Below are 20,714 nucleotides of genomic sequence, written 5' to 3'. Positions count from 1 at the left end.
TTCAGTACAGCTAAACACTGTTTATAAAACACTGTTAATGTTTTATTGTTTTAGTAAACACTGTTCAACTGGACTGTTTAGTAAACCTGTTCACAAAATACTGATTACAAAGTATTGTTCATGAACGCGGTTTACAATACTATTCATGATCACTGTTCATGCGGCGCCACTGTTCACCGGCCGCCACCAATAACCACCAAATTTCACCACCACAATCTAAAATGACATTCATAACAACTTTCTAGCACAACAAAGTCTAAATCAAAGCTTAAAACCTCCAATTTTGGAATTTCCGAAAAATCTCATATCGAGAACCCTAGAATTGAAATTTCTTGGTTCGAGTTCTTATCTTTCGATTTAGCTCAGAACCTTTGCAGGGATTGTTGACAATGTTGAGGCAAGAAGTTTGAGACTGGTGGTGAAGCCTAAACTCGTCGGAGATCGCCGGAAAATTGAAGAACACAACCGGGTCACCGACGGGTATCTGGGTCGACTTCCGGGCTTCGATGCATGGAAACCGGCGTGCTACTCCAAAATCCACCACCACAAGGAGGCGCGCAAGGAGGAGACGAAATTATCTGGGTTGGCCCGGTTGCTTGGAACCGCCAGAGTCGGCCGGAAAAGTCAGGTCGGGTGCGGAGAAAGGGAGAGAAAAAATGGGGTTATGACACTTATATCATCTTCCGTTCCTCTTTTTAATCTGAATTCCTTTGATAGTTATCTCGCCTCCTTTCATAGATCAGTGGTTCCCTTGATGTGAGTGAAGTACAACGCAGAAAGTGAGGAAATGTCCTACTTAATCTTTGGATTTTAAGATTTAGTCGAGTGGAAACATAAGTTGGATGATGTTAATCGTATTTGCATGTTCAATTCGAGGTTCTCAATACTAGGTCTGTCATCAAATCTCTCACCCGCTTAGTTCTTTCTCTACCAGGAAGCTCCTGCATAAAGACTAGGATTCTAGAATGCGACAATCTTGAGGGATTTATTGACTGTCGTGGATTCTAAAAATCAAAATTCTCTCGGTATGCACATAAATTAGTTGGCTTTGGTTTTGGGTCTGCGTGTCCTGTGTCCAGCACTAACGCTTCTTTCTTTCTCCCTCCATGGCTCCATTTCGATTTTAATTCTGCAGATATAAGGAAGGAGAATAACGGGAGAAGGGAAGGAGTCGACGAATTTAGGGGTGAAATGATTTCTTGGTTTGATTTCTTAGTCATCTAATGGTATGATTGTGGTGGGTCTTCAAAATTACTTGGATTGCTGGACAGCTGAATTGAATTCAAATTAGATACATGTCTAATGTCTTCATCGCTCTAAGTTTTCCCCAAGGTATATAGCTCCATGCCTGTGCTAAGTTTAGTTATGTGTGTATATGTTTAAAAGACTGAGTCTTACGGTCTTACCTCATCTTATCATTTTTAATGCAAATTTTTGCAGCCTCATACTTAGAGAATTAGAGGGATAATTCCTAAGCTGAAAAGGTAAAACGAACAAAGCAACATTACTTGGAAACTAAGTAGCACGGACACGATTCGATACGTAGACATGACATATAGAAATTTGTTTGGACACGGACACGCGGTGAACACGTTAATTAAATATTATTTTTAATATATATAGATATTTATTAAAAAATTAATTTATAAATTTGAAAGTATTTAGAATTTTATATGTATATATATGTCAAAGTGTGCATTAAAATGATGAAAACATAACTTGTTAGAATGGCTAAAGACTTGATAAGTACCTTGGACAACCAAGTTTCAAATCCCACCACAAGCATTCTTATTTTTATCACGAGTTTCTCTCCTTATATATATATATATATATTAAAATGTGCATAAATATAACAAAAACTGAATATGTTGGAATGGTTGAGAAGTTGTTGAGTGCCTTGGATGACTAAAGTTCGAATTTCACCATAAGCACTTTCACTTTTATTATGATTTGGTGCGTGTCCGAGCGTGTCCGTGTCCGTGTCGGACACGCAATACGGTGCCTATAGCACGTGTTTGTACTTCATAGCTTGGAAAACTGTAATAACCCTAAAATTTAAACGATGTTAGTTTGATTTGGAATTCTATAAAATTTCGATTTCTAATTAGAATGAATGTGTTTGGTTGCGACGTTAGTAAACGAGAAACGGAAACGTTCTCGGAACGTTTAAATTGAAAAACGTTACATTTCCGTAACGTTTATATCGACTTTTATTCCGTCGATCGGTTGCGAAAACTTCCTTCACGAAAGTTGTAGAGCTCGTCGATACGAGTTCGTGGATATGTGACGCGTTCTAATCGGACGACGTACGTAAAAGTTATTAACGACGGAAGTTAGTTTCCGATTTTGGGAGGGGGTATAAAAGGGAATGTTATCAATTAGGGTTCCCATAAGTGGAAACCCTTTCATCCCTCTCACTCACCCGCCTCCCTCAGTCCTCTCTCCCTCTCATCTCTTCCCGAGCTCACTCTCTCTCTCTCTCTCTCTCTCTCTCTCTCTCTCGGTTCCTCCCTCTTCCGAATCGATCTCCCTCACCGATCTCCACCCATGTCCATCGTGGCTTGCACCGCCGCCCCTACGGCCTTGCGAGCTCCGCAGCAAGCAACCCCGAGTCCCCCACACCGTGCCTCACTGCCACGAGCATCGACAAGCTTGGAGGCCATCGCTGCATCACGCGTCGTTACCTACAATCGGAGGGGAACCAACCGCCGCACCCCACCTCGTCTTGACCCAAGCACGATCGGCACCGACACTCTCAAGACGTCGATTAGGTGAGGGCTTGATGTTATTTGGTTTTGTTGATTTTTGTTGTGAAATTGGTTTGAATCGGAGGTGAATTGATGGAGGATTGGAGGAGGAGAAGAGATAGGGATACCGCCGCCCTAGGCGGCGCGTGTGGAGGTGTTGGGCGGTGTAGGGGCTGCCTAGGACCGTAGGAAGGAAGAGGGGGAGGAGGGGAAGAGTTTGGGCACGGTGGTGCCATCACACGCGCCGTTTTGGGCTCGGCGCGTGGGCCCTACGCGCGGCCCGCCTGAGGTGGCGCGTGTGCCACACGCGCCGCCACGTGCGGCGGTGTAAAAATGTTTTACGTTAGGGGTATTTTGGTAATTTACTGTGTACGGTAAATGTAAATGTAATTTTTATTTACTACGGTAAATGTAATTAAATTTTACCTTCGGTAAATGTAATTATAAATTACTTTCAGTAAATGTAAAAAGTAATTTTGTAAAAGGGTAATTTAGTAAATTTTATTTACTGAATTTGTATTTACATTAAATCGTACGTATACGAACAGAAATACGTATTAATATTTATACGTACAGAAATACGTATTATTATTTTTACGTACAGAAATACGTATTTAATATTTATACGTACAGAAATACGTATATAATAATTATACGTGCAGAAATACGTATATATTATTTATACGTACAGAAATACGTATATATAGTACTTATACGTACAGAAATACGTATATAGTATTTATACGTACAGAAATACGTATATAGTACTTATACGTACAGAAATACGTATTAATTGAGTATTGTACAGTAATCGTGAATAGTGAACAGTGAACAGTAACTTCGTATAAACCAAAATTGCTGAACAGTAACCGTTTATTACTGTTTTGGCATTTAAAGGTTTAACGAAACGATCCTAAATTCCTTTCTTATCTTTTCAAGGTGATCTATAAGCGAGGGAAGGAAATTAGCATCGGGAATTGTGGAAATTACGCTCAAGTCAATAAGGTGAGTAAAATCTCACTGAATTTACGAATCTACCCTCGTGGTGATTCAACATTTTGCAAGTGTGTTTATCAAATGAATTATAACATGTATATAATTTAGTGGACTACATATATACAGTATAATGGTAATAAGTACATATTATATATATAGTTCATTAAATTACGTACTGTTATTAATTCATTAAAAATAGTCATTTCGGTGACGGAAAATTGAGCATGAATATGTGAGAATGTTGTACGTAATTCTTCAGGTGTTTATGAAATATGACATGTATAGGATATAGTGGACTATGTATATAATGTATAAATGGTAATAAATACGAATATATATAGTTTGCTATATAATATACTGTTATGAGTTTTATTGTGGTGATATCGTGAAAGTTTTAAAACGTACAATATGATGAGTGATTATTGTACATGATTTTATCATGAAGAATGTTAAAAATTGTGATTTGTCTTCGGACGTGATGTGTGGTACAATATGATGTGTGATTATTGTACGTGATTTTAACATTGAGATTGTTAAAATGTGATTTGTCTTCGGACGTGATTTTTGGTACAATATGATGTGAGATTATTGTACGTGTGTGGCAAGTCGGAACCTAGCCTTTGGCCGGGCGAAAGTTACGATACAGTTAGAGCTCTAGTCTGTCTGCCTTAGTACTGCATGTGAGGTAACGGGTGGTTATCTGCTCATGGGTACTCGGTGTATTTTGGATGTTGGGTAGCGGGTGGCTATCCAACATCAACGGTGTATTACGAGAGGGGTAACAGATGTGTACCAGCGTTCTTGGTACCCGTATTATAAATGCATTGGGTAACCAGAAGGGTTACTTAATTTCCTCATGAACGTTTTATTTCATATTTCTTTGGGTCAACCAGATGGGCTGACGAGTGACTCATGAGGGCATTTATATTTGTTGTTGTGTGATCTTTCGTATATTTTGATATGCGAATTATATTTGATTTTACTCATACGAGCTGTAAAGCTTACCGGGTTTGTGTTTACAATCCCGGTGCACCAATTCGATGGTGTAGTGGATGACTCCGCAGGTGTATATTAGCGGGAATTGACGGACCGCTCAGAGGACTTGAAGTGATTTACCTCCAGCTTGAGTGAGGATTTTGTGTGATTATTTTGTGAGAGATTGTGAGGATTATTACATTCCAACTTACGTAATGTAAATTATAAATTTGGGTTGTAATAATTGGTTTTCCGAGTTGTAATGATAACTCAGTGATGATCCGCTGTGCACTTAAATGATTTCGATTTTATTGAGATTATTTTGTGTTTAACGACTTTAGAATTTTGAGTTTTTAAGCTCGAAATTTTGGGGTCGTTACAGTTGGTATCAGAGCCTAAGTGCGCATTTGGCGATTATCTATACCATCCGGGAGCGATGATCCGACTGCAGGCGGGCACCCATCACATGCTCCTCGGTATTGATATGTCGTCGGGTACGCGAGAGTGTTAGGAGCCATACCTTATGGTTTGGTCCTGTAGAAAGTATTGTGACAATACTCCGATGATTCACCTTCTTCTGAAATTTCATGATTGATATTGGTTGGATCTATTTTATTGAATTCGAGACTTCACATGTATAACTGAGTGTTAATTGTTGAATGGTGAAGAATTTAGAAAATGGACGTGGTCAGGGTCGATGACGGACGAGAGGTCGAGGCCGAGTTAGGGCTGCAGGCCGAGTCCGCAATGTGGAGAACCTTTATGAGGAGGCTGCTCCACTGGAAAGACGAGTTGATCTTGTTGCTATCGTTAGAAACGATAGTCGTGGGTTGAGGTTGATCAAGGACATGAGTGAGCTGCTAGCGCTGTCATTTCATAACGCGTTGATCATGTGGTAGCGGACCATCGGATCGAGAGTATTGGGACTTACTTGGTAATGACTGAGTACTCTGAGTTAGAGAAGACGATGATAGCCACATTCATTTATTGATAGTTGGCAGTGGAGGGGTTAGGATTGATTCCTACGCCTATGGGAACTCTTTACGTGTCACTTCACTTTTGGAGTGTTCCTCGAAATTGGAGACAATGAAAGGCTTATCCTCTTGTGATTGGAAGTAGAGAGTTCTCTGCTTATTTGATAGTGATTCCGGACCACCCTGTGATGTGATCTGAGGAATCGATTGGTTGAGGCCGCAGAACTCGGTGATGATGTGGTCTGAGGAATCGATTGGTTGAGGCCGCAGTACACAGTGATTGATTGTTTTGACATGGTGGGTTCTTTCGTAGACCCAGGAAACCAGAGTGTCGTATCTCTGACTCGAGTCGGATAATGCCATGAGAGCTTGAGTCATAGGATATGTTGAGTATGTGGATCTGAAGTAACTATCACAGATCGTTGTGATGTCTGAGTAAAGTGAGACGTTCCGGAGACACTGTGTTCTAGCACCTATAACGAAGACGCCGTATGGATGGGACAAATGAATTCCAAGACTAAATGACTGGTGCAATCAGTTTAGAGAGGCTACAATACTCTCTGAGTTTGACAAGCGATCCAGATACTGGAATGCTAACAGGTTTAAGTATATAGTTTCCTATCAGGGCAGAGAACTGTCAAGGAGACTCGATGGAGAACGTTGACCCTATGTTGAGGGAGGTTCAGTGTTTAAATGTTGAGGACTAGATTTTAGTTATGCAACTAATCTAGAGATGTGTAGACCATAGGTTGGAGGTGGTTAACGAAAATTTTCGTGACTAGCATCTCTAACGCTATTGGTAACAGAGTGGTAGGGCGTATGATACGTCCATAAAGTGGTAATACAATTATTGAATTGAGATTCACTTTTTTTCGACGTGACATTCCAAACTTGTTTTGGTTCGACTATAGACAATTGATGTTACGCATTGTTCTTGGCTGAGCAAGAAATATAAGGTGATGGAGAAATCTCAATGTGGCGATATGAATTAATTATTTGCTAGATGAGCATTTAAATGAGAACGCTGGCCTTTCAGGATTTAATTAATTTGGTGTTGGGGATTGGAACTTCACTATGCCACAGGTCCAAATGAGACGTAATGGCGGTGAAGTAACTCTGTTGAAGGTAAGGTATGAGATGACCTTAGCTTAGTGGGGTTTTAACGAATTGGTCGTGACAAGTACCTTCTAACTGGTAAAGAAATGGTTGAGGACTAAATTTTCTTTCAACTGCAAGTGGCGTTAGTATTGGAGACTTAGAGGTTCTTTTCCTCTATGCATCAGATGGTTTATTTTTTTTGGATAAGGGGAAGTTGACTGAAGTGTTCAACAAGGGATACATTTTACAATAAAGAGTAATCAATTATATTACTACTTGCAGAGAAGTTATTTTGGCCGAATGCGTTGACCATGAGGGTTCTTAATGAAAGTAAAGAAACAACTGTTTAGAGTGGTGGTATAGCAATCATCTTGGGTTAGTCTGGAGGAGATGGTGGACCCAATATCAGGATTCAGTTGTTGAATTGTTTACTGAATATATTGTATTACGACTGTGGGAAAAATCAATACTATGGATGATGCCACTGGGGCGTTGTGTGGGACCATGGGTCATACATTTGAGGTATGCATGAACCAAGGGGTATGGTATATCTTAGTTGTGGTTGTGTTTATTTTGCACAGTAATTCCATCTAATTTTAATGTTCCACTATCGGGAGATAAATATTTTCTTACCTGTCCTGCGACTTGAAGCAGATAGTTGTAACTTCTTTTCGACGGGAGTTTTGGTGAGGATGATAGGATGCATGATGCGTCGCTCTTGTGATAACGAAGGTGATTCTCTACTGGCTTGTGAGAATAGTAGTCAAATCCCTGGTGAACTGTTCGAGAGTAATTCTTAGTCAAAGGTAGGGTTATGTTGTGGTCGTGGACTCAGTGAGTTAAGACCCTTATTGAGTTACCATTACAAAGGAGGTGCTGGATGAGTAACATGCACAACAACCTTTGAGGATTGTAAAAGATAATCATGAACGGAGATTGTTTGTAGATTGGAAGGATTTGTAGATTCATGGTTCTAGTGATGGGTTAAGGTGAAATCATAACGGTACTGTTGTGGATATAAGTACGATTTCCTTGGAAACCGATGTGTGTGATGCAAGTAGTAGGTATGTGTTAAAAATTTATTTTGACTCGTGTTAGATATTGAGAGTCTTGACCATGCATAGTGGGTGGGCAAGCTCATGACGGGAGAATTGTCTGATAACCGCAAGGGAGGGGTGAATTAGACAAAGGGGTATGTTGACATCTCTACCGAGACCACCATTATATTTTGGTGACTCACATGTGGCGGTTAATGTTAGAACACGTGACAGATTGGGTGTTTGGAGGAGAGTTGAGGCAATGGAGGACATGCTGAGAGCATTTATGCTGGATATTATAGGTAACTGGGAAGATCATTCGAGGATCGATTGAGTTGCTTACAACAACCGTTACCATTCTAGCGTCGACAGGGCACCTTATGGGACTCTTTATGGTAGACAGTGTCGATCACCTATCTCTTGGGCCCTTGAAAGTCTCGAGAAGGTAGGAGAACTAGCATATCGACTAGCCTTGCCTACTAACATGTTGGGCATTCACAACACCATCCACATTTCCATGTTAAGAAAATAGGTACCAAATGAGTCGCATGTGATCGATCATAGCATCATGGAGGTGAAGAAAAATGCTACTTTTGTTATTAAGCCGGTTGGAAATTTGGATAGACCCACAAAGCAACTTTGGAGAAAAGAAGTTGAGCTAGTCAAGGTGCTGTGGAGTCACCATGATGAGGGTGATGCATCTTGGGAGCTAGAGTCAGACATGATGACTAGATATCCACAGTTTGTTGAGTGAGTTTGAATTTCGGGACGCAATTCCTTTAAGGGGGGTAGATTGTAATAACCCTAAAATTTAAACGATGTTAGTTTGATTTGGAATTCTATAAAATTTCGATTTCTAATTAGAATGAATGTGTTTGGTTGCGACGTTAGTAAACGAGAAACGGAAACGTTCTCGGAACGTTTAAATTGAAAAACGTTACATTTCCGTAACGTTTATATCGACTTTTATTCCGTCGATCGGTTGCGAAAACTTCCTTCACGAAAGTTGTAGAGCTCGTCGATACGAGTTCGTGGATATGTGACGCGTTCTAATCGGACGACGTACGTAAAAGTTATTAACGACGGAAGTTAGTTTCCGATTTTGGGAGGGGGTATAAAAGGGAATGTTATCAATTAGGGTTCCCATAAGTGGAAACCCTTTCATCCCTCTCACTCACCCGCCTCCCTCAGTCCTCTCTCCCTCTCATCTCTTCCCGAGCTCACTCTCTCTCTCTCTCTCTCTCTCTCTCTCTCTCTCTCTCTCGGTTCCTCCCTCTTCCGAATCGATCTCCCTCACCGATCTCCACCCATGTCCATCGTGGCTTGCACCGCCGCCCCTACGGCCTTGCGAGCTCCGCAGCAAGCAACCCCGAGTCCCCCACACCGTGCCTCACTGCCACGAGCATCGACAAGCTTGGAGGCCATCGCTGCATCACGCGTCGTTACCTACAATCGGAGGGGAACCAACCGCCGCACCCCACCTCGTCTTGACCCAAGCACGATCGGCACCGACACTCTCAAGACGTCGATTAGGTGAGGGCTTGATGTTATTTGGTTTTGTTGATTTTTGTTGTGAAATTGGTTTGAATCGGAGGTGAATTGATGGAGGATTGGAGGAGGAGAAGAGATAGGGATACCGCCGCCCTAGGCGGCGCGTGTGGAGGTGTTGGGCGGTGTAGGGGCTGCCTAGGACCGTAGGAAGGAAGAGGGGGAGGAGGGGAAGAGTTTGGGCACGGTGGTGCCATCACACGCGCCGTTTTGGGCTCGGCGCGTGGGCCCCACGCGCGGCCCGCCTGAGGTGGCGCGTGTGCCACACGCGCCGCCACGTGCGGCGGTGTAAAAATGTTTTACGTTAGGGGTATTTTGGTAATTTACTGTGTACGGTAAATGTAAATGTAATTTTTATTTACTACGGTAAATGTAATTAAATTTTACCTTCGGTAAATGTAATTATAAATTACTTTCAGTAAATGTAAAAAGTAATTTTGTAAAAGGGTAATTTAGTAAATTTTATTTACTGAATTTGTATTTACATTAAATCGTACGTATACGTACAGAAATACGTATTAATATTTATACGTACAGAAATACGTATTAATATTTATACGTACAGAAATACGTATTATTATTTATACGTACAGAAATACGTATTTAATATTTATACGTATAGAAATACGTATATAATAATTATACGTGCAGAAATACGTATATATTATTTATACGTACAGAAATACGTATATATAGTACTTATACGTACAGAAATACGTATATAGTATTTATACGTACAGAAATACGTATATAGTACTTATACGTACAGAAATACGTATTAATTGAGTATTGTACAGTAATCGTGAATAGTGAATAGTGAACAGTAACTTCGTATAAACCAAAATTGCTGAACAGTAACCGTTTATTACTGTTTTGGCATTTAAAGGTTTAACGAAACGATCCTAAATTCCTTTCTTATCTTTTCAAGGTGATCTATAAGCGAGGGAAGGAAATTAGCATCGGGAATTGTGGAAATTACGCTCAAGTCAATAAGGTGAGTAAAATCTCACTGAATTTACGAATCTACCCTCGTGGTGATTCAACATTTTGCAAGTGTGTTTATCAAATGAATTATAACATGTATATAATTTAGTGGACTACATATATACAGTATAATGGTAATAAGTACATATTATATATATAGTTCATTAAATTACGTACTGTTATTAATTCATTAAAAATAGTCATTTCGGTGACGGAAAATTGAGCATGAATATGTGAGAATGTTGTACGTAATTCTTCAGGTGTTTATGAAATATGACATGTATAGGATATAGTGGACTATGTATATAATGTATAAATGGTAATAAATACGAATATATATAGTTTGCTATATAATATACTGTTATGAGTTTTATTGTGGTGATATCGTGAAAGTTTTAAAACGTACAATATGATGAGTGATTATTGTACATGATTTTATCATGAAGAATGTTAAAAATTGTGATTTGTCTTCGGACGTGATGTGTGGTACAATATGATGTGTGATTATTGTACGTGATTTTAACATTGAGATTGTTAAAATGTGATTTGTCTTCGGACGTGATTTTTGGTACAATATGATGTGAGATTATTGTACGTGTGTGGTAAGTCGGAACCTAGCCTTTGGCCGGGCGAAAGTTACGATACAGTTAGAGCTCTAGTCTGTCTGCCTTAGTACTGCATGTGAGGTAACGGGTGGTTATCTGCTCATGGGTACTCGGTGTATTTTGGATGTTGGGTAGCGGGTGGCTATCCAACATCAACGGTGTATTACGAGAGGGGTAACAGATGTGTACCAGCGTTCTTGGTACCCGTATTATAAATGCATTGGGTAACCAGAAGGGTTACTTAATTTCCTCATGAACGTTTTATTTCATATTTCTTTGGGTCAACCAGATGGGCTGACGAGTGACTCATGAGGGCATTTATATTTGTTGTTGTGTGATCTTTCGTATATTTTGATATGCGAATTATATTTGATTTTACTCATACGAGCTGTAAAGCTTACCGGGTTTGTGTTTACAATCCCGGTGCACCAATTCGATGGTGTAGTGGATGACTCCGCAGGTGTATATTAGCGGGAATTGACGGACCGCTCAGAGGACTTGAAGTGATTTACCTCCAGTTTGAGTGAGGATTTTGTGTGATTATTTTGTGAGAGATTGTGAGGATTATTACATTCCAACTTACGTAATGTAAATTATAAATTTGGGTTGTAATAATTGGTTTTCCGAGTTGTAATGATAACTCAGTGATGATCCGCTGTGCACTTAAATGATTTCGATTTTATTGAGATTATTTTGTGTTTAACGACTTTAGAATTTTGAGTTTTTAAGCTCGAAATTTTGGGGTCGTTACAAAAACACAATGAAAGATATATAATGGAGAGTTGGTTTACTGTGTTTTCTATTCGCGAAAGCATGGTTCTGTGGTTTATTGGTTACAACATAAAATCTTACATTTTTATCAATTTTAGTTCTTTTATCCTTAGAGCTATCTGGTTGCTTAATATTTCTATATTTCATCTTATATCTGATAAGAGAGTTTAGGTTTGGCTGGTTAGGACTTAGGACTATAAGCAATATTTATCACTTTGAAACGACTGTTTATATCATGCATGATACAAGAGAAACTAAATGTAGGTATGCTGCTAATATTGTCAACAAATGTAATCTTTATATTTGCCATAAATAATGCATGTAAATAGGTAAGTGCTGATAATGCAGTTAAATACTTTTGATTCAATCATTTGAGCCACTATGGTTCAAGCCATGCAGAAACAATAGGTTAAAGAAAGTTCTTTTATTTCTTGAATTTTGTCCCAAATTAAAACTTGATTATTTGCAGGTTGCAGCTATGAAGTAGGACGCAAGCATATCAGCAATTCTATATAGCAGAAGCCTCTCAATGAGTGATCTTTGATTTGGAGAGGTAGGGGTCGGAGAAAAATGGAAAATGTAATGAGAAGCAAGGTAAGAAGCAGCTCCTTGGTTGAGAACTTGAGATATAGTTGACAATTCTGAGTCACTGCGTTTATAGCTTGTGCCATTGTGGGTTTACCTCTATTGGTGTTCTCTATTACTATATCAAGATGTATTAGCTGATTGGAAGTTTTAGTTGTTATCCCATGTTCAGGTAATAAGGGATTGGATTGGGGATCTTTAATATATGTTGTGATCAAAGATATAATGTATAATCATATATATTGATATGTACAACACATGTTCTGTAATGTATTGACCATAATGTAATATCACAGCCTAAATCATCCATTTTCTCCATTAAATTGTCGAAAACTAATTTAGTGCACTTCATCATCCAATGTCTTTTATAAACATTCGGCATGATCATTAACGCCCAATTTGGCCTTGAGTTGCAATTGGAAAAATCTATTTGTAGATTTAATCAACAACAGTTTTTAAAATTTTTATTTTGCAATTTTTATAACATATCTAAAAGTTAGATTGAAGTTTGTAAACTTAGAAAATAAGTTGATTCACCAAATACCTTAGGTATTTGTTAAATTATTAAAAAATTTAAATCCATAATCTAAACAAAATTAGAAATAACCTAAATTGATAACCGGCTGCCGGGCGGGCAAGCTATCTAGTGTAGAACACTGGAACCATTTCCAAAATCCACGTCGGTAGATGAACCAAGGTCACTTACCCACTATTTTTGGCTCAAAGAAACATTCAGTACAAAAACTAAAGAAAATTTTCCAATATTAACCCTGGTTGTAAGATATTTATGTACAGAGGAAAATCAAGTGAATCTCCGAAAAGGCGATCCCGAGCCAAACAACGGTCTATATATAAAACTCTTAACCTATAAAATATCACACTCATCTCTCTCTCTCTCTCTCTCTCTAATCACAATCTTCTTCTTCTTCTTCTGCGATCACACAGACATGATCTGTCTCCAGAATCTTCCCGGGTAAAACTGCCACTCGAATCAATCTATCGCATCTTCTATTCTTCTAGCCCTTATTTCCTTATTTTTCTTATCAACTCGCTTCCTTTCATTTTCCTCAGCTCCTCTGTTTTGCCGCTCCGGGGTTTCGTATGCGATCCCCGGAAGCCTTCCGCCACCGCCGCCGCTCCGAGTCTGGTACGATCTCCCATGTGTTCAACAATACATTGCGTTTATATATGTGTGTGTGTCTATATATATATATATATATATATGAGTTCGTTTATCGAAATTGTTTTCTATGTTATTAATGCAGGGAATGCTGAGCAGTAATACGGATCTACCTAGAAGCATGGTTGTCAAGGTAGACTAACTAACAAGCTTGATGCATTTGTGTTGCTTTTCGATTTGGCTTTTAAGTTTTGTATACCTGAATTTACGGATATCGTTTCGGTTTTTCTGAGTAAATTGTATGGAAGAGGATATATTTCTATGTTATATGAATTTAATTCTCATTTCTAATCATACTTCTGCGTGTTTGTGTTTCGCGCAATTGGAAAGTGCACAAGTATTGCAGTTTCTATTTTTGAAATGTGTGTAAAAATATGTATGCATGTGTATGTGTATGTTTCTAATTTTGCACATGAGTTGTTGAGTTTACCTAAATGGATCATTTTCTCCGCTCAAAATTTGATGTATCTCAGAAGAGTAATTCAAATGAACAGCCTATAGAAATTTCTAGTTTATCAGTCTTAAAGGACTTATTGTCCTAGTGGTTTTGGTAAATATACTAATGACCTGTTCTGAATTGTACGCATACTCTCTCATATGATTCTTATGCCTCGATTTCATTTAGTAGTCATTATGTTTGTGTGTCCCCAACTCCCCAAGGTTTTAGTGTTTTTACTGCTGAGTGTTTGGGCATGAGCAGAATGAATGATTTCACTTCATTGTTCAGTTAGTGGTCGAAATTATTATGAGCAACTTGATGTTAATTTGTTAAATGTATTGTGTTTGTAGGCGATTTCTGGTTCCACACCCAGGGCTGAGACAAGTGGTGCTGAAGTAAAAGAGGAAAAGTCTGAGGTGTATAGTAATACCATGACAGAAACCATGGGTGCGGGTAAGTTGAATCACCTGAGATTTTTATTTGCTGGTTCTTTATACTCAAAAGCATCATATGAAGTGTACGATTCTAGTATTTTGTAATCTGGTTATGAAGACACAAATTGGCTGTGATTTGGAATTATATGTTTTGTGGTGGTGAATTTAGTGTTGGCTATAATTCCGTGATCTCTCCATGGTTTCCTTCATCTATAGTATCTTGATACTTTGTTATTCCGATTGGAGCTAACCTTAATTAATCATTTTGATGCAGACCTGACCTATAGACATGAGCTGGGTATGAACTACAACTTCATACGTCCAAATGTGATTGTGGGGTCTTGCCTTCAGGTGAGTTTTGTTATATAGCAGGCAATACGAACTTCCTTAGTTCTAAGAGATTCTTAGTCTGAATTTTTTTGTTTACTTATCAACAGACTCCTCAAGACGTTGACAAGCTTCGCAGCATCGGAGTGAAGACAATCTTCTGCTTGCAACAAAATTCTGATTTAGAGTATCCAGAGTAGTTTATTTTCCATAATAGTTTCAATCTGACATAGAGGTTGTGAGTTAAAAAAAATTTCTTGGTGTGGTTCACTTGATTAAGCATTGAAATGCTGTTCATTTAAGACCACTATAATAGTTTGAAAAAAAAAATCAATACCATAAAAGTTTAAAATTCCTTAACTAGTTCTTCCAGATATTTTGGGGTTGACATTGGTGCCATTCAAGAGTATGCTAAAGAATTTGATGACATTGAACACTTGCGTGCTGAAATAAGGTTAGTTATTTTTTTTTGACAACAAATAAGGTTAGTTATTTGATAAATGTAGGTACTTTTCTGTTTTTTCTTTTTAAAGAATAAAATCCAGAAATCGAAGCATGATGTTTTGTTTCTTAATACTGAAAAGTAAAAGCAATGATCGACCTAAAGTATGATATCCCCATGTGCATCAGGTCATATAGTACATTTGGATACTGTGGCTTCACTCTAATAGGAGGTTAATTTTTTATTCTGCAGGGACTTTGATTCATATGATTTACGTTTCCGACTTCCTGCTGTTGTTAGTAAATTATATAAAGCCGTTAACCGGAATGGAGGCGTCAGTTATATACATTGCACTGCTGGAATGGGAAGAGCTCCTGCTACTGTGGTATGCATACTGTTGTTTTTCAAATCATTATTTTTCTTCCTTTTTTTAGTAAACACCCTAAGGAACTAATGACACCATTCTCAAGGAAGATCTCCTCACCCCTGCTTGTTATCTATTGTGCACAGTTCCCGTTGTAGGGTGCTATCAATTTTGTGTTTTGTGTGATCAGGAAATAACACGTGTATATATGTATGTGTGTGCAATTGTTTGTGTGTGTGTGTTTTTTTTTTTTTTTGCATATATTTCTTTATGTTTACTTTTTTGATATTCTGTTATGATGGCAGTTGGCTTACATGTTCTGGGTACAAGGATACAAGCTTAATGATGCGGTCATTTTACTGCTGGTAACTTTTTGTCTGATCTATATCTTCCTTTAGGCATTGTCTGCCGATGCATTATATTCTTGCTGATTATGCTATGCAATAAAATGCCTCGTACCTTCTATGTAATGAGAATGGGACCGATGGGTATTTTAATTTGATTAAAATTCTTGAAAGTCTGAGAGGCAATTATGACATTACTATTTATTCTTGGAAGGCAAAGAAAGATACTTTATGTCAGATTGACAAACCATTTATGATTTCTGTGCTGTCATATGACATTACAATTTATTGTTGGAAGGAAAACTTCTGGGAAGTTTGTTGCTGGTCATCTAATAGCTAATTTGAGAAATGAGAAAGTTGGCCACTTTAGTGCGTTAATATTTACTGCGTTAATGCAGAAGTATCTCACTCTTATTTAAATGCAGAACAAGCGTTCATGCTGCCCCAAACTGGATGCTATAAAAAATGCAACTGCTGATATTGTGAGTCTTTTTTCCTTTGTAATATTATTTGTTATGGATCCCTCCTGCTTAGGAGGTCTTTACTGATATCTGTTTGTCTGATCCAAACTCTCTCTCACACACACACACACACACTCTCTCTCTCTCTCTCTCTCTCTCTCTCTCTCTCTCTCTCTAAAATTGTATGTTATGCTCTAGAAATATTGCTTACACCTTGTATGGTTAAGTCCATCCAAAATTTTCTAATTTAAGACCACGTACAGTTGGTTTTTTACTTGTAAGTATAGCCTAAGATTTATCTTCCTAAAATTTTCTAATTATGTCATTTAAAGCTTTCAAGTTATTTGAGTCTTGTCATGCTCATCATGTTCCTAGTCTTTTAGGAAGATGAGGAATATATAAAACATTATGATTTTTTCTTACATTTCAAACTGTGTAGATCAAAAATAACGGAAAAGATAAAGCTTCGAGATAATGATACAAAGGTTGAACATGGCGTTCGTATTAGAGTTGCTGATCATTATATAAATATTATTTTCTTGCTTTGTAGAAACTTTAGTCTCTGATCTAACTATTGATTCAGTTCATTTTTCGTTCGTCTAATGAACTTTAAAATTAAAACTGTGATGTATCTTTATTTGCAAAGTGTTAGACATCCTCTTTAGAATAGGTTTCTTGTTTGATGAATACAACTGAATCTTATTAAAGATTAAGTTCTGTCAGTTGATATTGCAAACTCATTTGTCACATATCTTCTCCTTTGAAGCTTACAGGCAAGACAAAAAGGGAAGTCACATTGAAATGGGGTGATAATAAGTGCTCTACAGTTGAAATATCTGGACTCGATATCGGATGGGGACAGGTGAGGATCTTTTAATTCCACTTTAAAAGTTGATTTTACTGTACTTTCAATGCTGTAAGTCTATTCATCCCTAATTCCATGGCTATTACAACTTGACTACAAAACTTATGACCTTAATTTCCTCAAAACATCAGTTTTCTTCATGAGGTGTCTGAGTTGGTTTGAGGAAGAGAGGACTCTTTCTCCATATCTACTAGGTTGATTTATGGAGCATCATTGCCATTGCTCTGAAACTTAACTTGATTTAGTCAATAAAATAGATACTGTACTTTTTTATTGAGGTCCTTTTATCTTGTCTAGGATTTCAAATATCCAATTTATATCCAGTCTTAGTAATTAGATAATAATGAAAGAAATTTCTAACTGAACTTTAAACTGAAAAATTGCACTACTTTATGTTACAAAAGGTAATCTAAGGTTTAGTTACTGATGAATATTGATTGTTATAGGGCTAGCAGCTGTCACAGATACAATGTCCTACCAATATAGTTATGGATGATCAGCCCCAGGCGAGACTTTAGAGACTTGCAATCTCGTTTGCAGTTCAGAAAATTAATATGAAACGCAGATTTCCACTAAACTAGTTACTAAAAGAATATGAGTCGCTCCTTTTTCAGTACTGCTAGTCCTTGGATCCTATTCAGCAACCCAGTTCAAGGCTTTGTCTTACTAGATCATATATTGGTAGCAATGATCGAGAGATCAGGTGTAGAATGCATCAGGATGGGAACAAACTGTTTCCCCTCTGGTTTATTTAGTGTAAATTCAGAACCAAGTTTTTAGGAAACAATCAAGAAATAAAACTAGATACGGGTAAGAAAGCACAAGAGTTACTAGCTGACATTCATATATAATGAATGTTGGTAGTTGCTGGGATTTTTGGTACTGATTTGTTAGAATAATCCCAAGCAAGGCATTTCACATTGATTGCTGGCAAGGATGCTTGGGTGTGCACTCGGTGAACTTAAAGTCTCATGTTACCCTTGGTTGTGTTCATTGGGTCACAGTTAGAACACGGCCGATTGAGACCAGGTATACATATAGGAAAGTTCTATGTAACACTCAAGTTTCTCCAGCGCATTGAAAATCGGCTCTTGAGTTCACTTGTGCACTATCCATAAAAGGTCCAGACTTTTGTCAGCATATATGCGTGACTGGCTTGGTGATCTTAGATACTACTATTTATCGACCTGCTTCTAATTGATCTTTGTTAACATTGCTATTTAAGAAAAGAGGAAAAGAGAGAGCCTGTTTTAGCATGCGGCATATATATGAAATTGTTTAGTGACTCTGCATGGATTTTCTGTATAGTGGTTGTGGTGCAAACTTGTGCAGCACAAAGATAGGGTGTTCAGATCTTGGTGGCTGCAAATTGAGGCTGGACTCGTAGGAATGTCGTCTAAGAAAGCTAGAGAGAGTAATATATATATATATATATATATATATATAATTTTACCTTAGCTCGTTAGCTTTCGAGAATTTTGACTTCATCCTTTGAAGTTCCAGCATCTTAGTGGTAATATTGCATGTGCTACTAAAGGGATTTACCTGTCTAGCTAGTTTCCTCCTGTCCGTCAACAACTAATAGATTTCATTTCATAGGAGTCAAGTGGAAAGTAGTGAGTTATCTGTTTGATATTATGTAAATTAAATTGAATGTTTGGTGATACACACATTTATTAATGTTTTTTTTCAACAACTGAAATTTTCCTGTGCTGCTTTTACAGAGGATACCTTTAAAGTTGGATGACAAGCAGGGTTCATGGATTCTTAAAAGGGAATTACCGGTAAGCATTTTTCTCGATTCAAAAGTATCCTTATGTATGGCAATTTTATGTCGAAATAATACAACGGATAGATGTTTGATAACTTCTAAATGCAGGTTTTATCTATAGATCAGTATGCTGACCTAAACATGGATGAGATTGCATTCAAACATAATTTGCTGGCATTAAAATGGGAAAATGAAACACAGAAAATTTAATTCTAATGATCAGTTTGTGCAACAATTAATCTTTACAGGAAGGACGATATGAATACAAGTATGTTGTTGATGGTGAATGGAAACTCAATAAAAATGAGCTTGTCACCTCTCCAAACAAGGACGGTTATGTCAACAATTATCTTCAGGTAAGTTTTAGCTTTGACTAGTGTCCCATGATGGCTTTGTTTGTAGTGTGTACAATATATTCTGTTCTTTGCTTCAGATATAGAATGCATCTCCACTGTAGAACTGTTGTTTTTGGTTTTTCTGCAGCAATTCGGTTCCACCGTTGGCCTTCTTTTTTACTGTCGTCTCATTTACTCTTTGATTTTGCAGATTGTTAACGTTGAGGATGATCCTAACAGTGCTAATGCCATCATAAGGAAGAGGTTGACGGGTGATGATCCTGATCTCACGACAGAAGAACGACTTAAAATCAGGCAGTTCCTTGAAGCTTGTCCTAGTGATGAATGATCATTTACGCAAGGACGGATGGCATGAAGGCCTTTGCATGTAAAGTAGCAAGACTGCAAGAGTACAAGTTTTTATATATGCTTATATGAATCAATAGACGTACTTTCATTTATGGTCTGAACCACTACATGTATCATGTTTGAAATAATTCTGGTATTGTTAATAATCAATAAATCCAGTAGTAATAAGGAGAAAAAATTGGGTGTGCTAAGATGTTTATTATTATTATTATTTTGAATTAAGTAAGAACTTGTATCGAAGAAAGACTGAGAAGGGGCCCGAGAAGATTCCAATTTGAGGTCTTTTGGACACAAGCAGAAGAGAGTAAACAGGTGCAGTATGATGCTTGGAGAGGCTTTGAAATTGAGTGTGATATTCGGGATCGGCTTAATGGGGTTTCGAAGGAGTTGCAGAGGTGGAATGAAAGCAAATTTGGGCTGATTCCAAGGAAGATCCATCACTTGAAAAAAGGGAGCTGAAATGATATCCTTTTGATAATAGTGATCTTAATGTGCAAGCTCGAAGAAGTGAAGTGGTGGAAGAGCTTCATAAGTCGCTAGCAATTGAAGAGTCTATTTGGAAGCAAAGGTCTAGAGTTCAATGGTTGCAGGAAGGGGATAAAAATACTAATTTGTTCCATGGTTTTGCTAAAGGAAGAGGTTAGAAGAATAGAGTTGGGGGCATTTATTCTGGCAGTGGAGAGTGGATAGAGAATGAGGAGGAAGTTCAACAAGTTTTTCAGGCCCATTTTCTCAAATGTTTAGATCGAAAGGTTGTAATAACATGGAGCTGATTTTGAACACGGTCCCTCAAAAAGTCTTCAGAGATGAATTCTAAGTTGAACAGACCGTTTACTAAATTAGATATTGATGAGGCCCTGAAGCAGATGTGGCCGGATAAGAAGGGGTAGCGAAAAAGCCTGGAGCCAATGTTCGAGTACCAGGCGCCATAGTGCTAATGTAACCCATGCCATACTCCCAAGAAAAGCTCGAATGAGCTTTAACAAAAGGGTACATGTACCGAAAACCGACACAGGTGGGTAGGTAGAGAATACCTAGGGGCGTGAGACAACTCTCTCTAAGG

The 20,714-nt window shown here is 38.0% G+C and overlaps 1 protein-coding gene across 1 annotated transcript; it reads left to right on the top strand.

Annotated features, from left to right (window-relative positions):
* The first annotated feature begins 13,216 nt into the window (after window positions 1-13,216).
* On the top strand, window positions 13,217-19,705 carry LOC126802939 (phosphoglucan phosphatase DSP4, amyloplastic). Its single transcript, XM_050530662.1, has 14 exons — window positions 13,217-13,293; window positions 13,392-13,467; window positions 13,586-13,633; window positions 14,290-14,392; window positions 14,648-14,724; window positions 14,811-14,887; window positions 15,074-15,154; window positions 15,395-15,527; window positions 15,812-15,871; window positions 16,276-16,332; window positions 17,078-17,173; window positions 18,901-18,960; window positions 19,196-19,303; window positions 19,494-19,705. The coding sequence occupies exons 1-14, from the start codon at window positions 13,268-13,270 to the stop codon at window positions 19,629-19,631; spliced, it is 1,140 nt and encodes a 379-aa protein (XP_050386619.1). The 5' UTR covers window positions 13,217-13,267; the 3' UTR covers window positions 19,632-19,705.
* The last annotated feature ends 1,009 nt before the right edge of the window (window positions 19,706-20,714 follow it).

The sequence above is a fragment of the Argentina anserina genome, chromosome 7, assembly GCF_933775445.1.
Source record: "Argentina anserina chromosome 7, drPotAnse1.1, whole genome shotgun sequence".
NCBI lineage: Eukaryota > Viridiplantae > Streptophyta > Magnoliopsida > Rosales > Rosaceae > Argentina > Argentina anserina.
Note: the sequence above shows the minus strand (reverse complement) of the source record. Positions and strands in the feature narration are given on the sequence as shown.

Bases quoted from the DNA above. Each gene is read 5' to 3' on its own strand.
- LOC126802939 (XM_050530662.1), top strand. From the start codon at position 13,268: ATGATCTGTCTCCAGAATCTTCCCGG. The intron at 14,888-15,073 runs GTATCCAGAGTA...TAGTTCTTCCAG, and splicing joins CAACAAAATTCTGATTTAGA to ATATTTTGGGGTTGACATTG. The intron at 15,155-15,394 runs GTTAGTTATTTT...TTTATTCTGCAG, and splicing joins CACTTGCGTGCTGAAATAAG to GGACTTTGATTCATATGATT.